Source organism: Zosterops lateralis (assembly GCF_965231275.1).
Source record: "Zosterops lateralis genome assembly, chromosome: 6".
Classification (NCBI taxonomy): domain Eukaryota; kingdom Metazoa; phylum Chordata; class Aves; order Passeriformes; family Zosteropidae; genus Zosterops; species Zosterops lateralis.
Window position 1 is genome coordinate 58,928,201 of NC_139761.1, and position 21,220 is coordinate 58,949,420.

Here is a 21,220-nt window from a genome sequence, read left to right on the forward strand (position 1 = left end):
ATGGATGAGGGTATTGAATCTTTCATTAGTAAATTTGTGGATGACACAAAGCTGGAAGCATGTGTTGACTGCTTGGAAGATAGGAGGGCTCTGCAGAAAGACCTGGAATGGTTGGGTCAATGGGCAGAGTCCAACAAAATGAAGTTTAATGAGTCCAAGTGTTGAGTCCTGCACTTTGGCCACAATAACCCCCTGCAGCGTTATAGGCTGGGGATGGTGTGGCTGGACAGTGCCCAGGCAGAAAGGAACCTGGGGGTTCTGGTCAAACACTGACTGAACATGAGCCAGCAGTGTGCACATGGGGCCAAGAGGGCCAATGGCACCTGGCCTGGATCAGGAATAGTGTGTCCAGCAGGAGCAGGGAGGTCGTTCTTCCCCTGTATTGGGCACTGGTGAGGCCACACCTTGAGTGCTGTGTACAGTTCTGGGCCCTCAGTTTAGGAAGGACCTTGAGATGCTTGAACGTGTCCAGAGAAGGGCAACAAAGCTGGTGAAAGGATTGGAAAACAAGCCATATGAAGAACGACTGAAGGAGCTGGAGTTGTTTAGCCTGGAGAAAAGGAGACTCAGAGGTGACCTTATCACTCTCTACAGCTTCCTGAAGGGAAGTTGTAGACAACTGGGGGTTGGTCTCTTTCTCCAGGCAGCAACTGACAGAACGAGAGGACACAATCTTAAGCTGCGTCAAGGGAAACATAGGTTGATATTAGGAAAAGTTTTTCACTGAAAGAGTGATTAAATATTGGAATAGTCTGCTTGAGGAGGTGGTGGAGTCACCATCCCTGGATGTGTTTAAAAGGAAACTGGATGTGGCACATGATACCATGACCTAGTTGAGGTGTTAGGGCTGGGTTGGACTTGATGATCTTGAAGGTCTGTTCCAACCGACACATTCTGTGATTCTGTGACACATGGGAAATAGTTCCAGGAAAGGGATGTTTGTGTATTAGCTAAGAAACACATATTCATGATTATGTGCTGTTATAATGGATAAACCCCCTCCTATAAAATCTAATCACACACAGATCAAGGAGAGATACTTCTGCATGTCCTGTGCAAATAAAGAATTCCTGCTTCCTAATGCCTCCCATTGTGTTAGAAAGTTGATTTCAGCCGATTTCAATGTCAAGATCCAGAGGGGATACAGAGGACAGAGGAGGGGGGAGCTGGGGAGGGCACTGCGGTCACTGGGAGAGGGTGGCAGGAAGAGAGCAGCTGCTGGAGGAGAGGGAGATGGGGTAGGGAGGAGGGCAAACATTGCACTGACCTGTTCCCAGTGGGGCAGCAGCAGGCAAAGGGGGTCTGTGCAGATCAGTGGAGCTTCCTGGTACCTCGCGCTCCTTTGGAATTCATATCTTAAAGCTGCTTCTCTCAGGTCAGTAACATGAAGGAGAAAGTGCACAGATCACCAGGATCTCCTCACTCCCGCCCCCCTGGCTTCCCCCGTTCACTGTTCTGGTGTTGTTTGCAAAGACTCGGTCATGGGGCACTTGGAAGTGGTTGTGCAACTTTGGCTCCATCGGAGTTCCACAGCCTTGGAGTTATTGAGCTTGATTTTTTTTTTTTTTTTTTTTTTTTTTAATTTTTAATCCTTATTTAAATTTTTCCCCAGCAGATCAAGTGGTGATATTCTCTGCTCTGAGAAACAACACCTGCTTCTGGAAATTTTAAAAAGTTAAACTACAACCAGGAACAAAACAAGGTCCAGAGGCACGGCCAGACACACCCCACCCACAACAGTAACAAGCCTTAGATACCCTTGGGAAGCCAATCCCACATCCATACATATCCCACTCTTTCCACACAGCTCCTCCTTCGTCCCGCCTTCCCGGAGCTTGTGCACTCCTTCTGCCTTCGGCTCCCCGCAGTGGTCCCAGATCAGCATTGCAGCTTTCAGCATTAACACAATACTCACATTAGAAACACTCCAAATCTTATCAGAGCTTCTTTTACCATTATAACACACATAATATTCGTTCAGCATTTGCAAGAGCCAATCACCATAGCACCTGTTTATAACATTTGGGAATGGCTCCTCATTTCCTCCTAATTAGAAACGCTCCTTCCCAGGACAGTGTCCCATTCTTCACCTTCCTTCCCTCACCTCACAGATTTCTACCATTCCTCGTTTCTCTTCCCTGAGGGATCATTGTCCCTCCAGCAGCAGAGGGCTGCTGGTGGTGCTGGTGGCACTGGAATGCTGGCAGTGCTGGCAGTGCTGGTGAAGCACCTGGTTGCTTGGCAGAAACAACTCCCATTCTGGGAGGAGCTCCAGAATCCTTGCCAAAACCTGCCCTGGGCTCATGGGAGCAGCCCTGGGCCATGGACTCCCATTTCTCTCGTCGCAGTGCAGGCTCCCACAGCCCAAGGGAAGGACAGCAATCAGTTGCTTACAGCACTTAGAGCCCACCCTAATTACTGCCAATGCCCTTGATGATGCAATCTCAGCTATTAGAGACCAGGGTGCTGTGAACGCCCTTCCAGCCCTTCACCAGAGCTCCTCCTCCCCCTCCTCAGTCCTGGGAGCCCTTGTGGTTGTTTTTACCTGATCCCACACTGTCCCTTTGCCAGCAGGGACACCTTCCACTGTGCCAGGTTGCTCCAAACCCCATCTAAAGTGGCTTGGGACACTTGCAGGGCTGGGGCAGCCACAGCTTCTCTGGGCCACCTGTGCCAGGGCCTCCCCACCCTCACAGAGATCAGGATGGAGGTGCTCCAGGACTTCCTTGGACTTGGATGCTGGGGAAGCAGAGGATGGCCCCATTCTGCAGAACAGCAGCATAACCCCTGTTGTGGTTTAAAAGCAAAACGAATGAGAGGCTCCAAGTCAGAGATATAATTTAATAAGAAGAAAGGTAAAAAGGTAAAAATAAAATCAAATAAATGCAATAACACAAAGGACCACTGACAGAGTCAGAATACAACCTGAGCAGGATGGTGGAAGCAGTCCAGGTGAGGTGGTCTTCCTGAAGCAGTGATCCTGTAGAAAGGTCTGGTAGCTCTGCTCCTCTGGGAATCCAGTAGGTAAGTGCTGCTTGCACTGTCCCACATACCAGCTTATATCCAGGTGAGAATGCTTGGCTCCTCCGCCTGGGTGGAGCATCTCACAATGGGATGATGAGTGTGAAGTGGGTCCTTGATGGCCCATTAAACAGAGATAACTCCTGGAGGGAGTTACCTGTGAGTCATAGGCCAGGCATTGATATGCCATTAGCAGAAGGCACCCCAAAGGCAGGGGCTTGGGAAAACACTAGCCCAACTGGTTTCAACAGTTCATGAAGATGGTGACAGAATAAATACTTTGTGTACATCCTACACTGCAACCCAGGACACCCCCTCATTCCTGTGAAATTCAATGGGCCAAGCATCTGGTTGTCGTCTCTGCATTTCTTGGTTTCAAGTGTTTGAGTCTCTGCAGCAGCTTCTCACACTGCTTCATGTAAACAATATTGTATTCTTAGAATTTATCTGTATGTTTTGCATTCTTGTTCTCTGAGAGAGAACTTGACTGATGGTCATATTGACCAATGGAGTCAGGAGGTTGTAACCTCTTTGGGCCAATCTTGGCCCTCTGTACAAAATGTATATAAGCCTATTGGAGTCAGATAATAAAGGAGCTTTCCATGTTTGACCAAGCTGCTGCCTGCTGTCCTCTGTGAAGGTCCGCTCCCACCTCGCAACGTGTTGCCCCTCTAAAGGCGTGGGGTAACATCTAGTGACCCCTCCGTGTCTGGACTGCAGCTGGGTTGCATCTGGTGACCTCGAACATGTGGGAAGAGGGTCTCCTGTCGCATCTGGTGACCCCTCCGTGTCTCGACTGCAGTTGGGTCACATCTGCTGACCCTTTGTGTCTGAACGGCACATCTGGACACTGTCCGTGTCTGAACAGTCTCCTGACGTGGGAGAACAGGTCACACTGGTGACCTCCGACTGCGAGAGAGACTGCACATCGGTGGACCTGTCTGCCCAGTGAGAGACTGTACCTGCTCTGCCTGAGGTATCGTGGTAAGAGGTAATGATCTCTAAACCCTCCTCAGATGAGGAAACCCTCATGTTGGACCTTTGCCTTGAGGTCCTGAGGAGACAAGTCTCCTTTCCTGGAGATGCTCTCCAGAAATTGTTCTATTATGCTAGAACTCATGGGTTTTTTTGCAGCTTTGAAGAAATTTTTTCTACAGCAGAGTGGAAGTCTTTGGGCGACTATCTGCTCCAGGTTTTCTTTGCAGATCGCAGTGTGAAGCTTTTGAAACTGATAGTCACCTGGAGCAGGCTGGAGAAGGTGCTGCCTAAATTGCAGCCTTCCAGCCCTGAGGACAGCTCCAGCCCCATCGGGCTGGGTGCCAGGGAAGACGGTAGAGTCATTCCTCCTGTTCCTGCCCCTCAGAGACGGGCGGGACAGCCAACCCCCCTTCCTCGGAAAGGTAGCAGCTTGACGGGAAGCCTGCCTGTACTCAGTGCACCAGCTGAGGTGGGCACGGGGTCTTCCGTAGAGCAGACCCCTTCTCCACCCACGCCGTATCAGCGCTGGAGTGTGGAAAACCTCGGGGCTTGTGAAAGCCCCTCGGGACTGGAGAGATCAGCGCTCCCAAGCCCCGTGCCGAACAAACGGCGGTGGAAGCAAAAAATCGCCTCCCCCACTTCCCTCCCCCCCCCCGTGCTTTCCTGGCCTTGGAGGCGCCGGGAGCACTCTTGGATCGGGGAGGCAGGGTGTTTTTTGCGGACTGCCCGCATTGTGGATTTTCCATAAAATACTCCTTGCAGCAGGACGGCGCAAGGCTGCGCTGTCCCAGGGCGCCGGGCAGGGCAGCCCTGCAACCCCGCGGCGGGGACTTGCACAGGGCACACAGTTCCGTGCAGTTTGGCGACAAGCCAAGTGCCCCGCCGGAGCGGGGGTGGGGGCCTGCCCGGCCCGTGAGTGGCGGAGCGGCCCTGAGAATCAGCGGGGCCAGCCTGGGGCAGGCAATGCAGCCTGCCCAGCCCCCGCGGGAGGGGGCGGCCCCAAGGAGTGAAGGGGCCAGCCCAGGGCCACCCCGCACGGCCCCAGAGCGGGAGAAAACCCCCCCGCACAGGCCGGTGCCTCATGTGAGAAAGGGCGGGTTGGCCCCAGGCAACGCGGTGCAGCCGGGCAGCGCAGGAGCCACAGCCGCGGCTCCGCTTGGGAATGCAGGGCTGGGACACCCTCCCAGCCCCCCCTCTCCTCCCCGTGCCGATTGGGGCACTCCCCCCGCGCCTGTGGGGGCAGCACTTGGCAAGCGAGACATGCCTCCTGCAGCGCTGCCATCTCCCCCCACGCCGAGCAGGAGCAGCGCGAGGGAGGCAGCTGCAGCCAATCTGTTCATTTTAAAGGGATAGCGCAATCACAAGCGGGTGTTCCCCCGCTGCAAGGGGTCCTGGGATGCCAGATCCCCCTCAGTCTCGGGTGATGTCCCAGCTGAGGCTGATGCTGTGGGCGGCTGTGGGTCAGCACGGCGCCCCCTGCAGGGCAGGGATGGATTCCCCAGCTCTGTGGGTGCGGTGAGAAAAACTCTCACTCCTGTCTGTGAAACACACGGGACAGGAATCAGAGGTGCATGATGCCTCATCTAATGCTCAGGCTGGCAAGACTAATGCTAAGGCCAACAAGAAACAAAGAGAGTGCAAAAAAGAGGAATCACTCCCTTGTTTCTTTGTGGAAGGTGTGGACGGCCAAATCACATGGCAGATGTTTGCAAGGCAAGACATGTGAAAGGCCAACCTCTGTCAAAAGGGCAGTGGGGTGCAAAGAGAAAGCGTGCTCGGACAGAAGAGTCTTCCCAGTCCCCACAGCCGATGGAGGTTTGTTGGGAAGGTTTAATCCCACACACACCTCTCCCTGTCAGTGTTCCTGAAGGGACCAAAATTGTTTAATTTGTGTTTGAGTTTTCTGTTCACAGGACAAAGAGTCGGTGGTGAGAAGGCAGTTGCTCTGAAGTCACTGAGCTGCCTGGATTTCACTGGACTGTTGCTCTGATCAGAGACTGTCCTGGAACAATTTGGAACGGACATTGAGATTTTTTCCTTTGCTGTTTGGCAGCTGGAATGGACTGTCTTTCAAGATCCATTCATCGCCCTTCGTGACTTGTTTGGGAGCTGTTCGACCAGGATCATCTGGAAATTTCAACCAGTCCTGGGATGTTCCTGTGTTCTGCATCAAAACAGAACTCTGGGGACTGGAGGTTTTTTATAACACCTCCAAAAAGCCAATCCTCAATTGTGAATCTGAATGATTGTTTTCTGTGATTCATTTGTATCCTGCAGGTATCACTGGCTGATGAATGTCCAATTCCTTGCACGTTCTGGAATGGGTCATTTTTGCCCCATCTGCCACAAGGCGGCAAAATATTGTTTGAAAAAATAAACAAACAATCAATTTTTTTTTGTTTGAGCTAATTATTGCTCGATTTCAGCTGCAAAAAGGGCAATCAATCATTTTTGTATGACCTCATTGCTTGATTGATAAATGTAGGCAACAATGCTTGTGAATTTGATGGGTGCAGATTTTTGTAAAATTCATACTCTCAGTATTATGGGAGGAATTTGAATGGAGCTTTGCAAGCAGTGTTTTTCTGCCAAATGCTCTGGAGCCATGAGCTGTTGCGAGTGGCAAAAATCCTTTGGAATTTTTTTTTTGCGGCCCAAAGATATTCAGAAATTTAGTGCAAGGGCCCACTGTCTTTACAGACAATTTGGGAGGATGAGGTAGGCCAGTGTTGCTTGGAAGGATGATTTTGAGGGCAAAGTTTTGGAAGCCTCTGAGGATGGGCAGCCTGTATCGGGGCTGCTGTCTTGGCATTTCCACAGTTTTCCCAGAAACTTTTTCATTTAGTCACGGATTTAATTTCTGTGGTCGACATGGCACACAGATGGGTGGTTCAATTTAAAGGGAGTCAGCAATGTTGTTTGTTCCATTTGCTGAAGAACCTTTTGTTGTGCCACAGAGGCCTGGTTCTTCAAAAACAAAAATGGGGAATGCAGGGTGAAACCCCGCAAATTTAATTGGCAAAGGTTTTGCATGTCATGGAGCACCTTACAGGTGCCACAGAATTTCACTAACCCTGCAATGTGAAAAGCAAGAAACCGTGACCGAATGAAGGTCAACATAGGAGGAACCACTGGTCCTCCCATGGGAACAGAAATTGAACTGTTGTTCATTTTCTTTTTTCCTTTTTTCTTTTTTTTAAGGTAAAAAGGGTGAGATGTCGTCTCTGCATTTCTTGGTTTCAAGTGTTTGAGTCTTTGCAGCAGCTTCTCACACTGCTTCATGTAAACAATATTGTATTCTTAGAATTTATCTGTATGTTTTGCATTCTTGTTCTCTGAGAGAGAACTTGACTGATGGTCATATTGACCAATGGAGTCAGGAGGTTGTAACCTCTTTGGGCCAATCTTGGCCCTCTGTACAAAATGTATATAAGCCTTTGGAGTCAGATAATAAAGGAGCTTTCCATGTTTGACCAAGCTGCTGCCTGCTGTCCTCTGTGAAGGTCCGCTCCCACCTCGCAACGTGTTGCCCCTCTAAAGGCGTGGGGTAACATCTGGTGATGTGAATTTCCATATTCCATATCCTTTTTCACTCACAGGCACAAGGGTTCAGTGGAGTTCACCATCAACCCTGCACTTCACTCAGAACAATTTAATTCCAGAATGAAAGAATGTGACAAATTCCCATGGAAAGGATAAGGGAATGTTGCTGTTCCTCCCCAGCTCTGCAGCCCTACCTGGTGTCTCTTCCCATCAGCTGGGAATGCAGGGCCAGCTCTGGCAGACAGAAGGGGAAGGATGCTCCCTGTGATCCCAGCGTCTTTACTGCTGCCATGGAGAGGCACCAGCCCCACAGGGATTTGGGAAATCACCACCACATGGTGAGGTGTGTCCCCAGGGCTTAAGGTGTCACATTCTTTGCAGGCAAGAGATCCCTCCAAACACCATGAAACTCATCTGTGTAGCCAAAGGACATGGAGTTCATTCCTTGGGGCTGAGGCAATGAGGGTCATTCCATGGGGAATAGAGCTGGGGAACAGAACTGAGCCCAGCTGCTGTGCTTGGAGCCATGTGGATCAAGGAGGGAGGAGGAAAGCCATGCTCCAATGTGCTCCCTGCAGAGCATCCCTCAAAAATCACCCAAGGCACTGCCTCTTCTCCTGTCTCCTGCAGGAATAAACCACCACAGGGAGGGGGATCCTGTGGATATTTATTAATCAGGTGGCTCAAGGAAACCCTCAGCCACTCTCCTGGGTGTACAAGACTGTAGGGTCAGACGGGACAGTGATTAGAGATCTCTGGAGTCCAGAGCAGCTCTTGAAACATGCAGTTTGTGTCATAGGTTGTGGGTACAAGAGCTTTGCTTAAGCTGCCACCCACAGCTAAAAGAACTCCTGAAAGAGAGAGAGAGAGAGAGAGGTAGTGGCATCGCAAATGCTTCTGAGGAGTGAGAGTGTTACAATATATCTCTTACTGTGATGAAAGAGAATAGAATAAATAATTCTACTCTAGAATAGAATTATATATACTAATTTACACTAACGAACCAGTACCAGACACAAAGCCTACAGAATTTACATACGGCCTACAAGAACTACTACATTACCATACTGTGTTACATTTTAAACCCTAAAAGATACTCTTTAGACTCTTGCTGCATTGACCTTTGGATCCCTCAGCAAGCAGAAGGGTATTGTTCAATCAAAAGGGATTCTCCTTCAGCTGGCTAGACCATTGTATTCTCGTTGTATAGTAACTAAGGCTCAGTATCCTACTTCTGAAAGCTGGCTTTCATTGCTACTTTGCTTATAGGTTGCATTTTTCAGAATCTTTTGCCAAGCAATCATATTTATAAGTTTTCCTGTTACTAGATGGACACGAAAAGGAGGACACTCACCGAGTCATCATCAGGGCAAAAAAGAAGAAAGTTTATTTTGAGATTCTGACTTTATATAGTCTTCGGAATTTGATCAGGAATTGGGGGACAAGGTTAACATCTCTCTGACCACACTGGTCAGCCCAGAAGTCCATCAATTTGTCCTTCCCCCAGGAAAGGAATGTATTATTTACCAAACATCAGTCTTTGTTTATGTTACAAGTGTGAGAAAGCTCCAGGAAAAATGTAAAACATCAGAAGGCTGAAAAATCAGGGCGACATCTCACCCTTTTTCCGTTAGAAAAAAGAAAAGGAAAAAAGTAAAATGAACAGTGTTCAGTCTCTGCTTGTGGAGGGACCATCAGAGTGATCAATCGTGTTGTCTACATCTGAGTCGTCACTCAGTGGTTCATCCACTTGCTGTCTTTCATTTTGGTCACAGTCTCCAGCTTGCCTGTCGTCTGGATTCTGCCTCTGTGGTCACAGGTCAGGACGAACACATTTCACAGGTACCCAGCATACCCCAGTGTCTATGGATACACAAGCATACCCACACCCTGAAGTGATAAGGTCATAGGGACCTTCCCACTGCTTGGTGACTAAATTTCGCACTCAAACCTTCACTTGAGGCTGATGTGTCTCGTCCGAAGGCTGCAATGAAAGGTGATGGTTCAACATGACAGGGTTATTAGAATTCTGTGGTACCGTAAGGTGACTGATGGTATACAAAGCTTTTGCCAACAGACTGTGCAGGGTTTCATCCTGCATTCCCTGTTTTTGTTTTTGAAGAACCCACTTTAGAGTACCATGAGCGTGTTCTACAATAGCTTGACCAGTCAGGGAATGAGAGATACCAAACTTGTGTGACACACCCCACAACTGCAGGAACTGCCGCACCTTCTGCAAGGCGTAAACTGGACCATTGTTGGTCTTCGCCGCAGAAGGTTTGCCTAGAACACCAAGGCCTGCCTCCAGTGGGCAATGACATCACGGGTCTTTTCTCCAGTGTGAGCAGAAGCCCACATTGCAGAGGAGAAAGTGTCAACAATGACATGCACATACTTGAACTGGCCAAACTCAGCAACTTGAGTGAGTGACATCAGTCTGCCAAAGCAACAAGGCCCTAAGGCCTCTGGGGTTCACTTCTGCCGGTAAAGACACAGCCAGTGTGTGACAGTCATCACATGATTCGACAATGTCACAGGCCTCAGCTGGCATCAACCGAAAGTGCTTCTGTGTCGGCGTCCAGGGCCTCCCTCTGGGCGCCCTGGAAGGCCACAGACCTTGGTAGAGAAGTCTGAGACCTGAGAAAGAGGGTCTGGGGTCTGTGCAGGGGGGTTCCCTGGCACCAGAGCCCCAGGAAGACACAGGCTTTGATTTTAGTCCATGTGAAAAACTTCCAACACAGAGAAGAATTGCAAGTCACAAATGTATGCAAGATAGTAGTGTAACTAATCACCAGGTAGAAAGTTTTGTAGTTTTGGGTTTTCAGAATGGAGCTGACTGGGAGGAAGATGGAGGAATTAGAGTGTTGCCCTAAGTTCTTCTCCTTCTCCCTTGGCATTCATCTTTTGCAGTGACGTGGGCACAAGACATTTTGACTGGATTGGGTCAAAGTAGAAATGACCCTTCTTCTACAGGTGTTAGGCATTGGCACGGAACTGTAAATAAGAGACACGTAGTTATCTGAATAAAAGCAAAGCAACCTCCCATCATGGGGGGAGACTCACATCGTGTCCGAGCTGCTGTGAAACCTTGGCCAGGCACAGAGAATTGTAAGATAAGAATTAATAAACAACGTGAGAAAACAAGTAAACCAAGACCTTGAGACTCTAGTTCATTCTCACGCTGATTTAAAACCTTCAGAGGTCGGAGGGAAAAACACTCCCTCGAACCACCATCAGAACCACCAGCCTGAAATCTCGGGTGAAAGAAACCTAAACCTGAGACTTCTGCAAGGTATGTGCATTCTGATGGAAAAACCCGTGTGATGCCTCGGCCTCTGCAAGTGTATCAGGCTGAGGTGCTACCCATGCTGGGTTAGCCAACTTGTCAGCCCTCATGTTACCTTCCGTTACCTTCCCTGGCAAATTGGTATGACTTCTAACGTGCAGAATGTAGTACGGATGAACCCAGGCCTGAATAGCACACCACAGGGCCTTCAGTAAATGCAACAAAGCAGCATTGTTGACTGCCTTCAAAACTGAATGACACAACCACTATGCCATGTTGGCCACATAAGAGGAATCCGTGATCAAATTGAAAGGTTCCTGGGAAAACTTTTGAAGTGCCATGACAGCAGCCCTCAATTCAACCAATTGGGCTGACCCATCCCCATGACCTTCCAGAACCTGCCACTCAGATCCATCCTTCCAAGTAACAATGGCCATTCCTGTCCTTCCTGAACATCAGTAAAGACAGTGGGTCCTTGCACTGGCTCCTGACTATTTTTGGGCCGCAAAGAAATTTCTGTGAATTTTGCCACTTGCGATAGCTTGTGGCTGGGCAGATGATAAATGATCTGCCCTGAAAAATTCTCCAGAGCACTTTGTAGAGAAATACTGTTTGCAAAGCTCCAGTCAAAGTCCTCCCGTGGTATGTTCTTTGCGGGATCCGCACCCATCAGTTGCAAGCACTGTTGCCTGCATTTAATTATCAATCCAGCAATGAGCTCAAACAATGCCGTTGCCATCTTCTGTGGCTGATGGGGCAGGAAAACCCATTCCAAGATGTGCAAGGGATCGGACCATTTGTCATTCCATTGGCCAATGATGCCTGTAGGATGCAAATCTGTAGTGGTGATGAACACAGTGACATCAACGGAGGGATCAATGCGATAAACTTGGCGAGCAGAAACAGCTCTCTGAACCTCCTCCAGCACCTGACATGCCTCAGGGGTCAATGTGTGAGGCGACTTCAAATCAGAGTCTCCCTTTAACAAGTCAAACAAAGGAGACAATTGTGCTGTGGTCAGTCCCAAATACGGATGCAACCAGGCGATGACACCTATCAATTTCTGGGCATCATTCAATGTCTTCACCGAATGCACAAATTGCACCTCTTGGTGTTGAACTGTATGTTCCAAAATTTTGATGCCCAAATATTTCCATGGAGGTTGTTGCTGAACATTTTCTGGAGTGACCTGCACCCCATGAGAGTTCAAAGCATCAAGCAACTGAGGCTGTATCCTCAACAAGTCATCCTGGGTGGATGCCGCCACCAATATGTCGTCCATATATGTTGGAGTCCAGGGCATCCCTCTGGGTGCCCTGGATGGTCACAGACCTCGGTAGAGAGGCCTGGGACCCGAGAAAGAGGGTCTGGGGTCTGTGCAGGGGGTTTTGCCTGGCACAGAGCCCAGAAAGACAGAGTCTTTGATTTGGTCCATGAGAAAAACACCTAACATAGAGAAGAATTGCAAGTCACAAATGTATGACGGATAGTAGTGTAGTTTATCACCGTGTGGAAGATTTTGTAGTTTTGAGATTTTTAGAATGTAGATGCAAAGGGACAAGATGGAGATTTTAGGGCGGTGCCCTGGGTTCTTCTTCTCCCTTGGCATTCATCTTCTGCAGTGACGTGGACACAAGATAGTTTGAGTGGATTGGTCAAAGTAGAGATGACCCTTCTTGTATAGGTGTTAGGCATTGGCACAGATTTGTAAACAATAGCCACGTAGTTATCCAAATAAAAGCAGAGTGACCTCCCATCACAGAGGGAGTCACCTCGTGTCTGAGCTGCTGTGAACATCTTGGCTGAACACAGAGAATTGTAAGATAAGAATTAATAAACAACGTGAGAAACCAAGAAAACCAAGACCTTGAGACTCCACATCCTTGTGCCACACCGAACACAGAGACACAGAATCAGACCTAAAAACTTCAGAGGTCGAGAGGGAAAATTACTCCCTCGGACCCACACAAACCACCAGCCTTAGAATCCTGGGCAGAAAAAACATTAAAAACCCAAGACATGTAGTGATAAAAATGTGCATCAGGAAACTGCTTGTGAACGCCAGGCAAGGCTCAGGCCACATACTATTGGCACATGGCTGGCAAGCTGCAACAACCCTGGGGCAAAACCCTCCATTGATATCTCTGTGGGGGCTCAGCATTGTTGATTGCTGGCACCGAGAATGCAAATTTCGGTCTTTCATCGGGATGCAAAGGAATTGTAAAAAACCAATCCTTTAGATCCACGATGAGGACCAGCCAATCCGCGGGAAGCACGGTAGGCGGTGGCAATACCAGCCTGCAACGTCCCCATGCTTTCCATCCATCACGGCATTGTCCTTCCGGAGGTCTTGTAACAACCTCCATTTCCCAGACTTCTTTTTGATGCAGAAGACAGGGACTTCTGCATGATCCAGGGACTGGTAGAAGGCTCCAGATGACCCTGGTCCAACTGCTCCTGAACCAAGTCATAAAGGGCGACTAATTTGTCTTGATGGGGGGCCACTGGTTCTCCCAGGCGGGTTTGTCCACCAGCCACTGCATAGCAGGCGTAGGACACTCTGGGCCCTTCATCACAGTGGTCCCCATCAAAAATCCATCTCCATGGGCACCCCCCACGTGGCCAGAACATCCCTCCCCCCGAGATTGGTACAAACTTCATCCGTGACATGAGGCCAAACCACAGCCGTCTGTCCCTCTGGGTTTGTGATCATCACGGGCCTGTGGCTCACGTAACATTTTGCCGTTCCTGTCAACCCCACGACAGAAGTCTGCACCTGATTCAAAGGCCACTCCAGGGGCCAAACAGCAAGGGAAACAATCGTGATGTCCACGCCAGTGTCAAGGATCCTGTGGAGGTGGATCTCTCGTGGTGTCACACCAGAGATGGACACGGTACACACCTTCTCAGGACGGTTTTTGGTCATGACAGAGGTCCAGTGGACCTGAGACAGCCCAGTAGATCTGAAGCCGCCGTCTCCCCACACCCGGTTCTCTGCTCTGCAAACAGAAGATTTAAAAGGCACAAGTTGAGCAACTCTGGTTCCTTTGGGGATAGTGACGGGGGAGTGGGTGTGGAAACCATGGCATAAATCTGACCAATTTAATCTGCATCAATGAGTCCCCCATGCACAATGATACTCTGAGAGATGGCACTAGATTTCCTCATGAGGAAAGCACTCATGCCATCACCCAAGGGACCAAAGGCATCCAAGGGAACCTTGTGCACTCTGCAAGAGTCTAAGACCACTGTTGCTGCAGACCTCAGGCCCTGCTGAGCCACTGGTGCTGGCTGTGAGCTGGACAAGCAGACCTCCATTGGCTCCCCAGCTTGTGTCTGAGCATGTCTCCCCCTCGTGCTCTGCTTCCCATTTCCCGAGCTCGACAAGGGCTGACCATTAACATGACCTGTCACCTTATAGACATCCGTGGTATGATTCGGCCTTCCACATCAAACACACAAAACCAAGGGAATTGTCATCCTCTGTGCTTTCTTCCCCTGTTTCTTGCTAGCCTGAGCATTTCCCTGCTTTTGCTGCCTGCCCCATGGCCAGTTCCAGGTCGGCTGCAGAGCAGCAGCCATGGCAGCCACCTTACAACCTGTGGTGCCTACCTTTGCACAGGCTTCTGCCATTTGCGGTACAGAAGGATCACCTGGCAAGGCCTCCACGATTTTACTACAATCTGCATTACAGTTGTTTCTCGCAAGGTGTTTGAGCAGAAGCGTCCTTGCAGCTGGATTTTCCACCCACCTCTCCACAGAGGCATTTAGCCTCCCTGCAAACCACAGAAAGGGTTCCTCAGCCCCCTGGACAACAGTCACAAAAGAGTCCTGTGGGGCAGCCATTTCTATGGTCTGAACCAATGCTGCCATGCCCGTTTTTTTGCACTGATCGAGCACCAGGGGGTCAAAGGCAACCTGCCTGTTAAGATCAGCAAAATTGCCCATACCCAGCAACTTGTCCATTCCAATTGCACGTCTGGGATCTCGCTGACCCAATGTGGTGTTCTGCATCACGACTCTGAGTGCCAGCTGAGTGCATTTCGACAGGCTGAAAAAGAACACGAGCCAAACAGTGGATATCGAAAGGTGGCAGTGTATCAGCAGCAAAAACTCAAAGCACCTGCACGACTTGACTAGACCCCAGCACATACTTACCAACCGTATCAAGGAGATCCATCAGGGCTTTCCATGATAAAACTTGATGGATTTTACCAACTGCACCCCAAATCACAGGGAATATAATTATTGCAAAGGCTACCAACGGATCCCCGTTACCTTAAAAAGCCTCACAGCCCCTCACCACAATCCACAGGCTGCAATTCCACTCGTGGTCACCAGATGTCACGAGACAAACACAAAAAGAAGGACACTCACCGAGTCAGTGTCAGGGCAAAAAAGAAAAAAAATTATTTTGAGATTCTGACTTTATATAGTCTTTGGAATTTGATCAGAGATTGGGGAATGAGGTTAACAGCTCTCTGACCACACTGATCAACCCAGAAGTCCATCAATTTGTCCTTCCTCCAGGAAAGGAATGTATTATTTACCAAACATCAGTCTTTGTTTATGTTACAAGCGTGAGAAAGCTCTAGGAAAAATGTAAAACATCAGAAGGCTGAACAATCAGGGTTACAGTTTCACTGTTTCATCTTCCCCAATGCCTGGGCTCCTTCAGGAGTGGTAGGGATCACCAGGCTCAGAGCCCTGTGTCAAAGGGGGCATCAATGCTGAGGGCAGCTTTTTATTTCTGCTTATCAAAGACCCTCTGGAGGGAGAGCTGGAGGGACCTCAGGGAGCAGGGCCTCTGGAATCTGCCTGCCAAGAAGTAGATGAAGAGTTTGATGCTGCTGTGGATGCAGTTGAGCAGGAACAAAACCTGGGAAGACACAACTGTGTATCCAAGCTGCCACAGGTAATGGCAGAGGCTGAGAAGGAGAATGAAGAGCACAATAAGGATGACAATGATGTCGCGCCTCTCAGACCGCTGCTTCTGGAAGCCCCACTTTGCTTTAATGAAATCGATTGTGCTGGAAAAATGACCATGAGTGCTGCACAGAGGAGCAGGATGAGGGTGTACATGGAGATGAGAGCTGCCCTGCAGTGCTCCTGCTGGTGTGACGGGCAGAGATTTGTCAATACAGGAATGACAGTGAAGAGAGCAAAGAAGGCCCAGAATTGGACACAGCCCACCAACCACAACAGGCTCAGGGAGCTCACAGTGGCAGCAGAGCAGGCAGAGCCTATACATGTAATCAATATTGCTGATGTACATCAGCCAGTACAGGGTGCAGTACCAGGACATCACTGATAGCTGGGAAAAAAAACTCAGATACATCAGGGGCATGATATGAGAGCAGGACACGTCCTCCACCAGGAGGGGTAGGAGGGCAGCAGGGACTGTGAAGAGCAGGAAGAGAAAGTCAGCAAAAGCCAGGTCAAAGATGTCAGTGTTGCAGCGTTTCAGGCTCAGGAGGCAGAGGACAGCCCCATTCCTGACCAGCCCACAGAGGCAGATGAGCACTGTCACACTGTGTATGGCCACATTAGTGACATCTGTCTCACACAGATTGTCCCCTGCAGTGGGTGAGGTGAGGGATGGGGACACAGAGTTCTTCCTTTTCCTCAGTCCTGGGAGCTTGTTTCTACCTGATCCCATACTGCCCCTTTGCCAACAGGGACACCTTCCAATATTCCAGGTGGTTCCAAATCCCATCCAGTGTGGCCTTGGACGCTTCCAGGGATGGAGCAGCCACAGCTTCTCTGGGCAACCTGTGCCAGGGCCTCCCCACCCTCACAGGGAAGGATTTCTTCCCAACGTCCAATATGAACCCACCCTCTCTGAGTGGGAAACCATTTCCCCTTGTCCTGTCACTCCATGCCCTTGTCCAAAGTCCCTCTCCACCTCTCCTGGAGCCCCATCAGTGCATGGATCCTGAACTGTTTGCCCTTGAAAGGATTGGCCTGGGGAGGGGATGTGAGATTCCATAACTGGGGACACAAATGTGGTGTCAGCAGGGAAGAGAGGTGACAGTTCTGGTCCCAGGGCCACCACACGTGCCAGTTTCCAGCAGGAGCATCCCAGATCTCTGAGGCATGTCAGCCTGCATAGGAATCATCTCACTTCAGCTTTCCAGGAATTCCCTGACATTCACTGTAGGCTGCTGTCTGACTCCCAAGGGTGTGTAGAAGATGACTCAGATGACACCTCTAACTTTCTAAGGGTTGTAGCCAAGAGAACAGCATTGATTTGGCTCTTCTCAGAAGAAATTACATTGCTGGAATCCTAAATCATGACTCTTGCTGTGTGCCTGCATTCCAGCTCACACACTGAATTTATTATTTCATGAATTCTCTTGGAAACTGTGTGGCAAAGGTGAAGTAGCACAGAAATTGTGGTATACAAGTGGCAAAATTAGATTTGAACCAGAAATCAAAGTTTAGCTGCACTTTTGTCGTGGATCCACTTCTGGAATGAGAGGGGGCAAGTTCAGGCATCCCCAAAGACATTATTTTGGGATTTGGGTTGCTTTAAAAATGAAAGAGGGAGCTGACATGGAGACAAATTGCTTTTCCCATAGGTCTCCTTGCTGAGGCTCTCTCCTGTTGCTCATTTGCTGGAGAAAGCCAAGAGCAGAGTAGAAGCAGAGCCCTGATCCCATCAGAAGATGTGAAATAGTTCCCTGTTTGTGAGAGCCCTTGAGAAGATGAGCCAGCAGGGAGAACAGGGCTTGTGGGAGGAGCTGGGACAGACCCTGCTGCAGATGCTGCTGGGGCTCAGCCGTGGGCTTTGCTCCCCTTTCCCAAGTGACCATTCTAGGGAACCTCTTGGAGACCCTAAGCCAGGGAGAGCAGCTGGTGTGTGTGAGGTGATGTGAGTCCACTGTGGTGAAGTTCTCCAGGCTGCGAGAGGAAACTAGATCAGACTCTTCTCTTTCAATTTAATCAGTGCCCCTCATTGGGGTAGAACCTGGTCATGCCTTTCTTTTCAGTAAAGAGACATCCATAGGGTATTGAAAGCTATAAATCTTGTGGGAAGGGAAAACTGAGGAATTTGTTGACATTGTTCTCCAGGGACAGGCACTGTAGCAAAGCCTGGATTTTGTTTATTCAACAGATTTTGGTTTTCGAGTTACCACATTGGAAACAAACAAAAGACATGAATGCAACTTTGATTTAGGGGTAATTACAAAAGGACAAATTTCAGTACAAGATGGATTTTGGCTGAAGCTTCCGTGCGAGTCACTGTTCAGCTCCTCCTGATGGTGACCAGGTTCAGGATGGAGGTGCTCCAGGGCTTCCTGGATTTTGGATTTTGATGCTGGGGAACCAGAGGGTGGCCCCATTCTGCAGAACAGCAGCATAACCCACAAATTCCTGTGAAATTAAATGGGCCAATCATCTGGTGATGTGAATTTCCATATTCCATATTCTTTTTGGTCACAGGCACAAGGGTTCAGTGGAGTTCACTATCGATGCTGCACTTTACTGAGAACAATTTAATTCTGGAATGAAAGGATGTGACAAATTCCCATTGAAAGAATAAGGGAATGTTGCTGTTTCTCCCCAGGTATGCAGCCCTACCTGGTGTCTCTTCCCATCAGCTGGGAATGCAGGGCCAGCTCTGGCAGACAGAAGGGGAAAGATGCTCTGTGTGTTCCCAGCCCCTCTGCTGCCATCGAGAGGCATCGAGATTTGGGAAATCACCCTATGCTGGGTGTGTCTTTAGGGCTAAACACCTCATATCTTTTGCAGGCAAGAAATCCTTCATACACCGTGGAACTCATCTGTGTAGCCAAAGGACATGGAGTTCATTCCCTGGGCCTGAGACAATGAGGGTCATTCAATGGGAAATAGAGCTGGGGAACAGAACTGAGCCCAGCCACTGTGCTTGGAGCCATGTGGATCCAGGAGGGAGGAGGAAAGCCATGCATCTCTCAAAAATCACCCAAAGCGATGCCCCTACTCCCGTCTTCCGCAGGAATTCACCACCACAGCTACGGGGATCATGTGGATTTTCATTAATCAGGTGGCTCAAGGAAACCCTCAGCCACTCTCCCAGGGTCCTTCAGCAGAGCAGTGGAAGGGATCACCAGGCTTACACTCCTGTGTCCATGGGGGAATCACTGCTGTGGGCAGCCTTTTTTTCCTGCTCATCAAAGACCCTCTGGAGGGAGAGCCGGAGGGACCTCAGGGAGCAGGGCCTCTGGAAACCTCCTGCCAAGAGGTAGATGAAGGGTTTGATGCTGCTTTGGATGCAGTTGAGCAGGAAAACAATCTGGGAAGACACAACAATGTATCCAAGCTGCTGCAGGAAATTGCAGAGGATGAGAAGGAGAATGAAAAGCACCATGAGGAAGATAACAATGTCACGTCTTTTGTGTTGCTGCTTCTTGGAGCCCCACTTGGCCTGGATGAAGTCGATTGTACTGGAAATGACCATGGGTGCAGCACAGAGGAGCAGGATGACGGCGTACATGGAGATGAGAGCTGCCTGGCAGTGCTCCTGCTGGTGTGATGGGCACAGGTTTGTCACTGCAGGAATGACAGTGAAGAGAGCAAAGAAGGCCCAGAACTGGAGACTAAACACCAACCACAACAGGCGCTCAGGAATGTCACAGTGGCAGTAGAGTATGCAGACCTTGTACATATTCAAATTATTGCGGGTGAACATCAGCCGAACCAGCGCCCAGTAGTAGGAGACCACTGACAGCTGGAAAAGGAAATTCAAGTAGAGCAGGGGCACGATAGGAGAGCAGGAAACATCCTCCACCAGGAAGAGCAGGGTGGAGGGGACTGTGAAGAGCAGGAAGATGAAGTCAGCAAAAGCCAGATCAAAGATGCCGGTGTTACAGCGTTTCAGGCTGAGGAGGCAGATGACAGCCCCATTCCCAAGCAGCCCACAGAGGCAGATGAGCAGTGTCACACTGTGTATGGCCACATTGGTGACATCTGTCTCACACAGATTGTCCCCTTCACTGGGTGAGGCAGGAGATGGGGACACAGTGGTCACCTCCATGGATGGACGCTGGGCAGGCAGTGGGATGTGGCCCCTGGCTGTGGTCAGAGTGGATGAGGAGTTAGTGCTTGGAGAATCCCGGGATGGACCATGAGGCTCCTGTGCAGCTCCCTGCAATGGGAAGCATTGAGTGGGGAGGAGTGAGATGTGCAGGGGAGGAGGGTGGTGGAAATGGTGGGGTGGGAGAGGGAGGTGGGAGGGTTGGGATGTTGAGCAGGGAATGCAGAAGGGAAGTGCAGGGCAGAGGAGGGGGGAGCTGGGGAGGGCACTGTGGTCACTGGGAGAGGGTGGCAGGAAGAGAGCAGCTGCTGGAGGAGAGGGAGGTGGGGTAGGGAGGAGGGCAAACATTGCACTGACCTGTTCCTGGTGGAGCAGCAGCAGGCAAAGGGAGTCTGTGCAGATCAGCGGCGCTTCCTGGTACCTCGTGCTCCTTTGGGATCAATATCCTAAATCGGCTCCTCCCAGGTCAGTAACATGAAGGAGAAAGAGCCCAAATACCAGGAACTCCCCACTCTTGTCACTCTGGCTCCTTGCCATGTCCTATCCTGTAGCTGCTTCCCAAGGCTTGGTGCAGTTACGGGAGTGTTGGAGATTGCATCTTTGGCTATGTCAGAATTTCACTTCCTCAGAATTTTTTTTTTTTTTTTTTTTTTTCCTCTCTCCTACAGAGAAAGTTATATTTTTCAAAATCTCCAAATGAAATATTTTGCAAATGGCTTCTCATTTCCTTTTGATTAGAAACTTCCTTTCCCGCATAATGTCCCATCCTCCAACTGCCTTCCCTCTCCCGACAGGTTTCTACCATTCCTCATTTCTCTTTCCTGAGAGATCATGGTCCCTCCAGCAGCAGAGGGCTGCTGGTGGTGCTGGTGGCACTGGAATGCTGGCAGTGCTGGCGGTGCTGATAAAGCAGCTGGGTGCTTCTCAGAGGTAACTCCGATTCCGGGAAAGGCTCCAGGATCATTGCCAAAACCTGCCCTGGGCCCAAGGACGCTCAGCTGAGCTTCCTCGCTCTATCTCAATCCCATCCTCATCCCGGATCCCCTTTCCTGCTGCCCGTCCCCACGCCATCCTCATCCCTGCTCCCTCTCCCCGCTCTCCATCCTCACCCCATCCTCTCCCATCCCGCAGCTTTCCCAGCTGGTGGCGGCTCTGCGGCTCCCAGCGCGCTCTGTCGGGCTCCGCTGCTCTCCAGTGGGGCCAGTTGGGATTGCCGCATCCAGACCCTCCGACCCTCTGCTGACCCTTCCTGACCTCCTCGGACAGCCCAGACCCGCCCCGGGCCACCTTCCACCCCGACAGCCCCGCTCCTTCCCCGCTCCACCCAGGAGCCTGGCAGTGCCTCTGCTCCTCCCGGCCGGAGCGTTCTGGGA

General features: G+C 50.1%; 2 protein-coding genes and 1 pseudogene across 14 annotated transcripts in view; all 3 read right to left on the bottom strand.

Annotated features, from left to right (window-relative positions):
- The window catches only part of LOC310910822 (mas-related G-protein coupled receptor member H-like), a 35,115-nt gene that overhangs the window by 8,906 nt on the left and 4,989 nt on the right, over positions 1 to 21,220 (bottom strand). For 3 of the 11 annotated variants that reach the window (XM_083863844.1, XM_083863853.1, XM_083863851.1), the window contains exon 1: positions 1,268 to 2,497. The gene's annotated coding sequence lies outside the window, so the exon portion shown is untranslated. Of the gene's footprint in view, positions 1 to 1,267; positions 2,498 to 2,545; positions 2,788 to 2,925; positions 3,046 to 20,956; positions 20,972 to 21,220 lie in introns of those variants that run through there. The other 8 variants (XM_083863845.1, XM_083863852.1, XM_083863849.1 and 5 more) reach the window with 7 other exon arrangements.
- LOC310910827 lies at positions 15,229 to 17,073 on the bottom strand (annotated as a pseudogene). Its single transcript has one exon. The product of its transcript is annotated as an uncharacterized misc_RNA (transcript).
- Positions 17,913 to 21,220, bottom strand: part of LOC310910828 (uncharacterized protein) — a 59,751-nt gene continuing 56,443 nt past the window's right edge. The window contains exons 1-2 of one of the 2 annotated variants that reach the window (XM_083863860.1): positions 20,205 to 20,925; positions 17,913 to 19,958 (exon numbers count right to left, since the gene is read on the bottom strand). In XM_083863860.1, coding sequence (XP_083719986.1) covers positions 18,927 to 19,847 — 921 coding nt within the window. In that variant the 5' untranslated portion in view covers positions 19,848 to 19,958; positions 20,205 to 20,925 and the 3' untranslated portion in view covers positions 17,913 to 18,926. Of the gene's footprint in view, positions 19,959 to 20,204; positions 20,926 to 21,220 lie in introns of those variants that run through there. The other variant, XM_083863859.1, reaches the window with a different exon arrangement.